General features: G+C 37.3%; 1 protein-coding gene across 2 annotated transcripts in view; it reads right to left on the bottom strand.

Moving 5' to 3' along the window:
• The window catches only part of UBXN4 (UBX domain protein 4), a 31,775-nt gene that overhangs the window by 9,324 nt on the left and 9,570 nt on the right, over positions 1 to 12,881 (bottom strand). For both annotated transcript variants that reach the window (XM_061183622.1, XM_061183631.1), the window contains exons 3-9: positions 11,880 to 11,908; positions 11,103 to 11,221; positions 10,282 to 10,456; positions 6,032 to 6,125; positions 2,870 to 2,924; positions 1,947 to 2,111; positions 772 to 899 (exon numbers count right to left, since the gene is read on the bottom strand). In XM_061183622.1, the coding sequence (XP_061039605.1) occupies positions 772 to 899; positions 1,947 to 2,111; positions 2,870 to 2,924; positions 6,032 to 6,125; positions 10,282 to 10,456; positions 11,103 to 11,221; positions 11,880 to 11,908 (765 nt within the window). The remainder of the gene's footprint in view (positions 1 to 771; positions 900 to 1,946; positions 2,112 to 2,869; positions 2,925 to 6,031; positions 6,126 to 10,281; positions 10,457 to 11,102; positions 11,222 to 11,879; positions 11,909 to 12,881) is intronic.

Genomic DNA, 12,881 nt, shown 5'->3' with positions numbered 1-12,881 from the left:
TTTTTGTTTTGGGAACTGCCTTATCCCTCCAATTCATTCATTCATTCGGGTATGATTATCAGTAATATTTCCTTATCTCCTTCAGCACAGGGGTGGGTATGTCTACCACCCCAACCAGCTGGCCTACACAAGTGGACATAGTGATTGGTATTAAGATGGCCACATGACCCAAACAGGGCCAATCAGAATTCTCAGTGAATGAGAAAAAGGATTAGTCTTTCCTCTCTAGGATCAGAAGCTCAAGATCCTGGAAGGTGCCAGGAGGCCCTAGGCTCTCCTGACACTATCTAAAGAGTTTCTCTGAGAATAAAGCTAAGACAGAAACCAAGAGATTAAAAGGAGAGAGAAAAAGTCCTAATAATATCCTTTAGATCCCTGGATCTCGTGATGCCTAACCATTCTATCACTGTAACTCCCAGCTGCAGAGCCAACGGATTCCCTCTTTTGCTTAATCCTGTTTGACTTGATATTCTAACAAGTAAAGAATTCCAGTACACATGAGATAATCACTATAATCATTTTGATGTATGTGCTTTCTGTCTTTTGAAAAGGATTTCTTCAGCCTTCTTTTAAACATCATGTATTTAGTACCGTTATGTTGTACATTGACATTCAATGACAAATACCACTGGCAGCTGCCAAACTGATCAGTATGTTCTTGTAGAACTATTTATTAATCCACAGAACACATCAGTGTTAAAAAGCAGCCCACAACTGCTTTTCTCCTCAGCTGCCATGTATACACATACATTTTAGCAGGAAATAAAGTACCTTCTTTCTTTTGTGGAAGAGTCTCTCTTGACTTCCATTTCTGCCTGTTTGGCCAGCAGGGCAGCAGCTTTAGCAGCTTCTACTTCTTCCTTTGTCTTTGCAAAACGAGCAGCTCTCTCTGCACGGTCCTTTAAAACAGTTGTTAGATACTAATTATATTTCACTGCCATAAAGATCTAGTTACACATTTCCAAACATAAGGAACATAAATATGCATGAAATTCCTTAAGGCCATACATGAACTTCATCACTCTGATTCTGGTATTTTTTAGTTTTATCAACTTTCAGGGACCAGAGTTATTAGTAAACAAACAAGGACTTGATTTTGGTCACTATTCTCTCTCTAAAGCCTGGAACAAGGTCTGGCACATAACAGATAATCAATAAATATTTACTGAATGAATAAATGAACAAACAATATTAAGTAGGGTGTAATATGTATTACAACTGCTTAATTCTAAAAGCAACTGTTGGGACTTCCCTGGTGGTGCAGTGGTTAAGAATCCGCCTGCCAATTCAGGGGACATGGGTTCGATCCCTGGTCCGGGAAGATCCCACATGCCACGGAGCAACTGAGCCCGTGTGCACAACTACTGAAGCCTGTGCACCTAGAGCCTGTGCTGCACAACAAGAGAAGCTGCTGCAACGAGAAGCACGCACACCACAACAAAGAGTAGCTCCCGCTCTCCGCAACTAGAGAAAGCCCGTGCACGGCAACAAAGACCCAATGCAGCCAAAAATAAATTAATTAATTAATTTAAAAAAAAATAAAAAATAAAAGCAATTGTTGCAAAACCATCCTAAAGCTTGATGTGTCTAAATCCTTTGAATGTCCTAAAAAAGAATGCTTATGACTAGCAGAGCCTGTGACGTTGCAAATTCTTAGCTTCTTTCCTAGGGAATCTTTGAAAACTACCTTTTGACTACTGATAAAATTCATAATATAACACTGAGAAAAATTACTTCCAAAAAATCATCTCAATTTTAATCTTAACTGTATTTTAATTCAATACACAATTTCTAGGAAAAGAAAACTGAGAATTGGTATGCTCTGAGTCCCTAAAATCTACTATTTTCGTGGGCCCTGTCTGGTAGTAAACCAAAACCATTGTGCATGAAAAAACAATGTCATTAATGTTCTAGAGTCAAGCATTAAAAATAAACTTAATACTCACCAGTGCAATCTGCTGTTTTATACGCTCTCGAGCTGCCCTATCTTCTGCCTTTTCTCTGTTTCTTTCCTCTAACATTCTTTTTGTTAATTCTTCTTCTTGCTTTCTTTTATAATCCAACATTTCTTTTCCAGTTTTCCTCCTCTCAATTTCCTTCTTAATCTCTCTCTGAATTAAAGAAGAAGTAAGTTTTATGAGCCAAAAAGAAAATTTAATAATCTTCCCTTAATATTATTTTGTATGCAGGGAAAGCCGGTTGTAGGGTACAGCTAAAGGAACAGAACAACTTCACAAAATCTAGGGGTCTAGTAGAATGTATTAACAGCATGGGTTAATGGTCAAATGTCTATCAATTTATAAGTCTTTGCCAGTGGTTCTGTTAAGATTATGATGTGGTCAGTGTCATTTGAAAAAAAAACATTACCGGTCTTTGGTTTCTGAGGTGCCCTCTAAGGACAACATGGTAGTCATTTATTTAGCTTGAAGACCTGATAACCTTTGTATATTAGAACCCCAAAGAGATGATGCAGTTCAGGTGCACACGGTGAGAAAAACGAATGGTGCACTAGAACGCAGCAACACCGAAGGAAAAATTCAGCAAAATATCTACGCATTTCTTTTTCACAAAAAGGAACTAAAACTTTGAACTGCATCAAACCAATTTTAGTTCAAGTCCCTTTATTCTTAGCGTAAAGGATTCATTGCAGAGGAAGAAAAGATGGTCCCTATTCCTAGCAATTTATAAAAAGAACAGAAAAAACTGTACACTATGACCTTACTACAGAAGACAGATAATTCCCCTCCCTGTGCTGCAACACTGAACTATGTAACCAGGAAGCCCTTCCAGGTTTGCCAAACTGAATAGGGAATCAAATGCTCCCTCACTTAAGGGAAGAGGAAAACAATGCCAGGCACATGAACTTTACCTGTTCTTCCTCTTTCCTTTTCTCTTCTCTCCTTTCTTCAAGTTTTTTGGTTAGTCTGTATTTTAAAAGTTTAAAAAATACATTAACTGAGATACATCATATTAATATAAATTACATTTAGAAGATTTCTTTAGCTAAAAACTGGGGAAATGTGGAGACAGACAAAAAAGCTCCTGAAGGCAAAGCAACAACTTACCTACCTGGTCCCTGCCCCTAGGGAAATCCATGAGGAGTCAGTGGGACCATCAGAAGCCTCACTCCAGCTCTAAGTGCCTTACCTCCTACTTAAGATTAGTTCCCATTCCTCCCAATTTATCAGATCTTGATTTTTTTATTTTTTGGCTGCGCCATGTGGCTTGTGGGATCTTAGTTCCCCGACCAGGGACTGAACCTGGGGCCTTGGCAGTGAGAGCTCGGAGTCCCAACCACTGGACTGCCAGGGAATTCCCTGAATATTTATTTGAAAATATGCATCTTCAAATACATATGTATAAATCAATGACTTACAAATGCTTTACTTCTTACAAAGACGTAAACAGGAATATGGCACAAAACTGTTAAAAAATAAAAGCAAAAAGCTGAAGGCTAACATTTATAAAAACCAGTAATTCCAAAATTGATTCTCAACTGTGAGAAACTCAGCAATTAAAAACTAATGATTCTGAAAGCAGACAGTGGTAATGGTTGCACAACCTTGTGAATATATAAAAACCCACTGAATTGCATACACTTTGAATTTTATGGTATGTGAATTACATCCCAATTTTTAAAAACTAATGGCACTTTCTCTCAGAGGGATTTGGGTTACACAGGTATATGCATTTGTTAAAACTCAGTTGAACAACTTGTGCCAGAAATCAAGGGACGCTCAAAGAATGATGGTTTAGAACCCGAAAGAGATGATGCAGTTCAGGTGCACACGGTGAGAAAAATGAATGATGCACTAGAACGCAGCAACACCAGAGGAAAAATTTAGCAAAATGTCTACAGATTTCTTTTTCACAAAAAGGATGTCAAAAGGACATAAGGCCCAGGATGAAGAGGTTCCGCTAACCAAATCTGAAGCAATCTGTGCATCAAAAAAAATTGTAAGAGAAATTAATTGTAACACATTAGGGTTAAAAAAAGGACCCATGAAATATCTTACTGCTGACGGAAGTTATGAATTGGTATAACCACTCTGGAAAACTGTTCAGCCAGTATCTATGACCCAGAAATTCAGACTCCTGAAAATACACCCAAAAAATATGTTCACCAAGACATGTAATAAAAGAATGTTCATAGCAATTCTATTCTTAACTGACCCAAACTGAAAATAATTCAAATATCCATCAATAGTAGAATGGATAAATAAACTGTGGTATAGTCAATACACAGTCAATATAGCTATACAGTAACAAGCAACAATTTGAAGTGCTTACATGATTTTAATTATATGATCATATGACCCGGATGTTTGAAATGCTGTCTAAGCAGCTAATAGTTACTTCCCAATGAAAACTGTTTCGTTATTAAGAGCTTGTCAACATTTTATCTAATCTCAACATTAGTATCCCTTTTTAAAAGCTTAACAAATTTTGTGTATATATATATCTTCTAAGAGTGCTTTATAGTTTTTTCAATTTAAGAAATCTCAAACAGCTGTAGACCCATTCTGTCCTGACAGGCTAACTATAAAAGTAATAATGCTCAATGAAGAAAACTTGGCAACCCCAGAACAAAGCAAAGAAAAAAATCTCGAATTCCAATTTCATAGATACTAGTATAAACACTTTGGTGCATGTCTTAAAATATCTTTTTTGGACTCATTATACTATATAACACATATACACCAATATGTGTACATATAATTATTTTTTAATTAAAAATGGCATATTATATTCTATTTGCAGAACCGTCAGGCAGACACAAGCAGACACCCCTTTACATAAGAATGGAAACTATTGGGGGGAATTCCCTGGCTGTCCAGTGGTTAGGACTCTGAGGTCTCATTGCCAAGGGCCCGGGTTCGATCCCTGGTTGGGGAACTAAGATCCCACAAGCCATGCGGCGTGGCCAAAAAAAAAAAGAATGGAAACTATTAAGAAATAACAGAAACTCCCCTTTCCCACAGGAATTAAATAGCACTTGCTCTCACCCCACAATAAAGGGCTACCTGCCATGTTTCTTCACACTCCCCCCAAGTCTCGAAATCTTTTCCTGATTTTTCATTTTCACTTCACCCCAGGATCTCAGGGTGATGCAAGTAAGGGTGCACAGTGGTGGGCTTGGTGTTAGCAAAGCAGAAAGAAACAGAAGAGGATGAGCCCCTGGAACTCTGGTTTCCTGCTGCTCTTCTTCCAGACACACACCATTTCTCATTGCTGTGAGAGATCTACCCTGCTTTGCACCTCCAGATTCTGGCCCTGCCCCAACTCCCATAAAGAACAATCAGAATCTAGGTTTTGCTAAAATGAAGCACATTTTTACTGAATCATGAACTAACCCAAATACCCAATGTCAGCAATCATTTTGAACTCTGGTTCCCCATGACATCTATGTGAACAAGAAAATATCAAGTCTAAGTAATTTTTCTTAACTTCCATATAACACTGAATGATTTTTAAGTCAAGATTTTAAAATATTCCTGCTTATCCATTCACCATTAACTCAGTTATCTTTTAAGAATCATAGTATAAGACTATGATTTGATAATCACTACAACATTAAAAATACTAAACTAGAAGCCACAAGAAGTCAGAAATTTGATTATGAGACCAACTAATAACACATGACACTTAATAGACACCCACTTATGCAGAACCCAGGCTCAGTACATAGTCATAAAATTAGCTGAAGTTCTTGCCCATCTGGAACTTATCCTATGACACAGAGAGATAAAAGCAGAAGTAATAGATGGAAACACATATACCAAAATACTAGTGAAAAAGGGATTCTTAAAATTATCAGACCTAAAGCTGACCAATGACTTCAGAGATACAGAAGTTTTTACTTCTAGAATGTAGTTTTTATGGATACAAATAAGTTGGTCAGGTAATAAAAAATTTCAACCTAGAATTCTGAAATTTTATTTGTGTAATTTTAGCTCTTATTCAAATCAATGAAATAACTGAAAACCACTGTTTTTCTAACAAAATACTATTTCTAAAAACAAGACCAAACCTTTCCACTCTGACGGTGAGCTCCTCTGTAGGTCTCTGATTTGAACATCCACCAGGCTCTTGAGACACAGTGGCCTGGCCTGAAATTTCTCCTCCTTAATTATTAAAAAAAAAAAAAAAAGAAAGAAAAGAAATAAGAAGAATATTGCATTCAATGCGAATTTTTAAAAAGGTATATATCTTTTTGGTTACAACGTCTGTTAACAACCTTGTTTCTTAAACAATACATTTTTTCCCTAAGAATGGAGTAGGAGATAAAAAATGAGCTATTACTAGTGATAATTCTTACGTTTGGATCTGGATACAAAAGTATATAAATGGGAAATAAGGCAGCTACCCAGCTGAAAGCCACTGAGATAAAACATGAAATATTAATCTGGCAGTGAGAGATATAACAAAAGTAGACTAAGCATGCCTGGCCAGGGGTAGGCTCTACTCTAAAGAAGCATGGTCCAATATTTTTGGTATCCCATAGGGTAGCCACTAGTCAGGGACAAGTGGCTACTGAGCACTGGTAATAAGGCCAGTGCAGGTGAGAGACTAAACTTTTAATTGTATTTAATTTTAATTAAAATTGCCACGTGTGGCTGCGGTTATGGTATTCAATAGTGAAGCTATAGGGACTTCCCTGGCCGTCCAGTGGTTAGGACTCTGCACTTCCACTGCAGGCGGCACAGGTTTGATACCTGGTCAACGAACTAAGATCCCGCATGCTGTGCATCACAGTCAAAAAAAAAAAAAAAAAAAAAAAAAAAAAAGCGGCGGGGGGGAATTATAGAGGCCAAGTTTGATACTGGGTATCCCTCTAGACTTATGATGACCCAAGGGATCTGCTTCTGCACACCACAATGATTCCTTAGAAAAGCTTTTTATATCTACACTAGTATTCTTTTAAGGATCTCCTGAAGGACAGAATTTTGTCCTGGCCTGCTGTAGAGGATAGCTATGGTCTGGTACTCCCTCTGCTATTTCCTTCCTTACCACTCACCATCAACTTAATTCTTCTTTACATTTTTGATGAAGAAGAGCCTTGGAAGAGCATGGACTGCGGAGCAACAGAGTCTGGGTTGAATCCTGTTCTGTCACTTTAGTAAGCTACTTACTCTCGGTGTACCTCTTCCGTAAAATGGGGATAGTAACCTCATAGAAATATCATGAGAAGTATGTGTTAATAGAAGTAAAACGCTGAGACTTTTACTAGGACTAGCACATAGTAAGTGCTTCAGTTATTACAGCAGTAGTAGAAATATTAGAATTATTAAGCAGAACCAAAGGTACACATCTCTTCTTACCTCTGCATTCAGTGCATCACCTATGTAACTTGAAATCAGCCATAGTAGGAATATTTACACTTCGGAAATTAGCAAACACTACAAATAAGGGCTTTTTTTCTCCCCTCAAAAAATAACCTTTTGTTAAATATTTACCAGCATACCACTGAATGAAACCCTTGGATAAGAAGTGGTAACCTCTGGCAGCCAGTGTGTGTTCAGTAGGAAATTAATCACTTTTCTTTAGTAAATAAAATAAATGCCAAGGACATTTATATCTTGATATCAGAAAAAAAATTTAAGAAAACTTCTGAAGATAATTTGTGGACAAGCTGAAAAAAAGTGCTGTGTGTAACTTAGGTGGATCTATGACTCATAAACAAAGAAAAATGGATGGCAATAAGCTAAAACAACTGATAAAAATCCAAACACAGGGACTTCCCTGGTGGCACAGTGGTTAGGAATCTGCCTGCCAATGCAGGGGACACAGGTTCGATACCTGGTCCAAGAAGATCCCACATGCCACGGAGCAACTAAGCCCGTGCACCACAACTACTGAGCCTGTGCTCTAGAGCCCACGAGCCACAACTACTGAAAGCCCGCGTGCCTAGAGCCTGTGCTCTGCAACAAGAGAGGCCACCGCAATGCAATGAGAAGCCCGCGCACCACAATGAAGAGTAGCCCCCGCTCACCGCAACTAGAGAAAGCCCGCGCGCAGCAACGAAGACCCAACTCAGCCAAAAATAAATAAATAAATAGATTAAAAAAAAAAAAAAAAAAAGACAACTGGATTATCAGGCATAACATATCTCCTGATAAAAGTACACAGCAACAGCTGTAAAGTAGTCTTGCCAGAAAAGAATAAAGAATAAACCTGACTCTGACAAGAAAAACAAGCCTATAGTTTTACTACCAATTTAGAGGAATATTTACAAATTATCATAAGGATGCACCAAACCCAAACTATGGGAAACTACAGAAAAAAAACACTGGTGACAGTGGGAATCTATGAAAACCATCAACCAATAATGGTATTTTGGGGACTTCCCTGGTGACTCAGTGGTTAAGAATCCGCCTGCCAATGCAGGGGACGCGGATTCAAGCCCTGGTCCGGGAAGATCCCACATGCCGCGGAGCAACTAAGCCCGTGCGACACAACTACTGAGCCTGCGCTCTAGAACCTGGGAGCCACACCTACTGAGCCCGCGCACCACAACTACTGAAGCCCTAGAGCCCGTGCTCTGCAACAAGAGAAGCCACCGCAATGAGAAGCCCGCGCACCGCAATGAAGAGTAGCCCCCGCTCACCGCAACTAGAGAAAGCACGTGCGCAGCAATGAAGATCCAACACAGCCAAAATTAAGAAGATAAATTAATTTTAAAAAAATGATATACTGGACTCCAACTCAAACAAAATGAAAAACTTAGTGTAATGTAAATATTGCCTAGATAATTAATGATAAAAAGGAATTACTGTTAAACTTTCTAGGTTTCATAAGGGATAATGGTATTGTGGTTATTTTTTTAAAGTGCTTAACTTTTAGATACCAACATTTTTTGTTTTGTTTTGTTTTTGCTGTGCTGTGTGGCTTACAGGATTTTTAGTTCCCTGACCAGGGACTGAACCTGGGCCCTAGGCAGTGACAGCGTGGACTCCTAACCACTGGACCACCAGGAAATTCCTGGTACCAACATTTTTAAAGATGAAATGATATAATGCCTAAGTGTGTTATAAATAATAAGTGGCAAGGAGATGAGGAAAGGGGGCATAGATGAAACAATATTGGCCATGAATCAAACATAGTTGGGGGACTTGTCTGGCAGTCCAGTGGTTAAGACTCTGCACTTCCACTGTAGGGGGCGCGGTCTGATCCCTGGTCAGGGAACTAAGATCCCGCAAGGCACGGGGCGCAGCCCAAAAAAAAAAAAAAAGTTGGAAGATAGGCAATGGGTTCATGGGATGGGATTTCTTATACTATTTTCTCTACTTCTGTATATGTTTGAAATTTTCCATAATGAAGCTAAAAAAAAAAAAGCTACAAAGAACTAAGATTAGAGGTGCTACTCACCTCAGATAAGACAGAGTCTAACAGTTTGAGTCTAACTAAATTAATTGCCTACTAAAACAAAAACATCAACAAACACTCTTCGTGGGAATATAACAGAATCCAGAGTGTTATGTATAACTCTGTAAGCAGCACTAAAGCACTCAAGTTAATGGGAAATTACAGAGCATCAAATTTCAGTTCAATATAAGGAAGAACTTTTCTAAAAACTAGGGCTTTGACAATAGAATAGGCTTCCTAGCAAGGTAAGGAGCTTCCTGTCATTAAATGTATTCAAATAGAGGCTTGATGATTATCTATCCAGGATGCTGGAGCAGGATCACCTTTTAGGATACTAATATTCTAACTTCTTAACTTATCTAACCCTACATTGCCTAATACAAAGCTATATTACACAAAACAATTCTGACTGTGCATGATCCCTAATATACAGTATAAAATTTCTCCTCTACCTTTTCTATCAACCCCTCTGCAGTAACACCTCCTATTGCTACAAGCTCTATTTTACAATTAACTTTTAATTCTAATTTTAAAAGTACAAATACAATTCTCTTAAAAGTGTAGAGTATTTTATGTTATAAAAACAATTTCAAACACATCAGTGCACTTGGTCCTTTCGATATCCTCTGGCTGAGAAGAGATTTACAAAACTCATGAGTATCATAATGACAGTCCCTGAACCATAGCACAGTAGCAGAAATTACTACTATCAGCTGTTCTGGACTGTTGCCTATTTGGGTTTGAAGGACAGAGTCACTGACTTTATCCCCTCTGCCACTAAATGACAAACATATTAAATTTTAAGTTAAATGAACGTGAAGGGGGAAAATACAGTATTCTTATTTTTAAGGATATTAATCCACAGCCTTTATAGTGGAGTGTTTAGTGTACCCAAAAGGGTACATTAAAAATTACCTGTTGCAGAATCTGACTTTGTATCAGAAGTGGGTGGTGTCTCACAGAGCTCTACATTTCTGGACTGACAGTTTTCAGAAGTGTTGTTATGATCAAATGAGGTGGATGGAGTAGAGACTGAACTTTCTGACTGGCCACTATTTGCCACTGATATTTCACCTTTTAACGAGTGCATCTAGGGAGAAAAAACATTGTAATTTAATTACAGATAAGAATCTAAGTTTACCATGGTATATGAGACCAAAATATGAGCAAGTCAATTTGTACTCCATAGAAGGGAGAAGTACTAAACTTTCCAAGTAAATCAATCTAAAATGTATAATCCTAAATATGACATAATCACATTATGGAATTCAACTGCAAGGTGACAAGAGCATAAAAAGATATTTAAAGCACACTGTTGATTTTTCTTACAATTAGAATTCAAGGAAAAAAGTTACAAGCTATATTAGCCATTTGCCCAAAGTGGATGCAAGTGAGAAATTGAGTAAGGTCCTTAAAACAAGTCAAGCAATATACTGTTAGGGACCTTAATGTGACAGCAACTCCCTTTTGCAACAAAATAATAGTGACTGCATTATGTGGCTGGCTGAGGGAGAAAAAGGGAAGGGAGAATAAGAAGTCACTCATGTATTAGGTATAGGCACCTCGAACTTCATAATGTTATTTTCAAAACCAGTCCAGACAGACAGTATTTACTACCTTTTAATAGCATGGTTAGTTCCTGAATATTCAGAGTGGCTCCAAAAATATTCCAACGTCAAGTTCCTGACATACCATTTTCCCATGTTTATACAAAGAACAATTCTGTTCCTTCTCACCTGCCGGACTTTGTGGATTCTGGTAACAAGTTCATCTGCAGGAACACTTCCTGCTATTACTTCCAAGGGAATTCCACTGTCTCCAATAAAGAAACTTGATGGAACACATACTACAGGATCTGTACAGTTTAATTAAGTCTAACAATTCGTGGGAAACAAGGGAATAATTTTATGAAACACTATTGATAACAAAGCAAAAGAAATCATCTTTGTGAATTTCACAATCGGCTAACATGTTCACAAAATAATTTCAACTACCCTATCACTATGCCTGTAGTGCATGTGATATGTGAATTATGATTTATCTATATCACATATATGTGGAAAACATCCACTACATTCCCCTCTATCATAACTTTTACATCTATCTTACCTCTTGCTAGTTACTTCTAACATTCCAACCAAACTGCATCATATTGCTTTCCAGCTATTCACAATTTATAAAAACTCCCCAAGGGGACTTCCCTGGCGGTCCACCGGTTAAGACTCTGCACTCCCACTGCAGGAAGCAGGGGTTCGATCCCTGGTCGTGGAACTAAGATCCTGCATGCTGCACGGTACAGCGAAAAAAAAAAAAAAAAAAAACTCCCCATGATTCCATTTGCTACAAGGTACTTACTGTCTCAAAGGACACTTAGTAATATAAAGTTTCCATAAACAAGAATGCATGAGTTCCTAAATAAAAATGAATAATTTCTAATTGTCATGAATCAACCAAAGGAAAGGTAAATCCTCAAGCAAAATATATATAAAACCAATTCTTCATGGAAAGGATACAGATCTGTGAAAATTGTAGGCAGGCTTCACTGTAAAACAAAATCAAACAGAAAATCACTAGATGAATACAAGTATTTCCCAAATATTGAGTTGTTTTTATAAAAATTTACTGTAGCAATTACAAGTATTTTTCTGAAACTATTAGTTCCTTTCATAGCCATCAACTGAAAGGGGAAAAACGTAATCCTTATCTCACAGACCTTTTTTGGTTTGTTTTATAATTTTCAGATTAAAGAGCACTTGTTATGGCAACCCACAAACTGGTGGCTGGATCTGGCACCTAAAAATCAACTTAGCATCTGCCCCATGTGGCTTCCTCAGCAGCAAGTATTTCTGAATACAGTATCTTAACTTGTAATAAGAAGATATTAATACCTGTGACTTACTTGTGCAAGTGATAATACAATACTTTATAATAACAAAGGATTCAAAACAACCTAAATATCCACCAATAAAAACTGATGAATCATGCAATTACAAAAAGGAAAAAGGTATAAAAAAGTATGTCAAACTACTACCATTTTTGTAAAAAAGGGGAGGAAAACAAATATATTTTCTTGATTTGGTTGCCTCCAGAGAAGAGAACTGGGTGGTCAGGGACAGGGATGGAAGACAGACTTTACACTATAATATGAATAAAAGACATTGATCAATGTAGATGAGTAATTCCAAGAATCAAATTAATGCTTCCAAGAACCAGAAATCTGCTTCATTTTCTCTGAATATAAGGCATGATTATCATAAAAACATCTGAAAATACAAAAGTATAAAGAATAAAATTACCAAGAATCCTACCTTCTCAGAAATTACCACTGTAAACTTTTGATGCATTTCCTACCAATCTATTTTCAATGCAGGACATAACATAAACTAACACGTTCCTAGAACATTAGGTAGCTTTGTTATTATTATATAATAAATAAAATTTACTTTTCATAATTTAAAAGACACACTAGATTCTATTAGTAGACTGTCCATAATGAAACAAACATCAACCATCAC

This window comes from Eubalaena glacialis, chromosome 1 (genome assembly GCF_028564815.1).
Source record: "Eubalaena glacialis isolate mEubGla1 chromosome 1, mEubGla1.1.hap2.+ XY, whole genome shotgun sequence".
Lineage (NCBI taxonomy): Eukaryota > Metazoa > Chordata > Mammalia > Artiodactyla > Balaenidae > Eubalaena > Eubalaena glacialis.
Note: the sequence above shows the minus strand (reverse complement) of the source record. Positions and strands in the feature narration are given on the sequence as shown.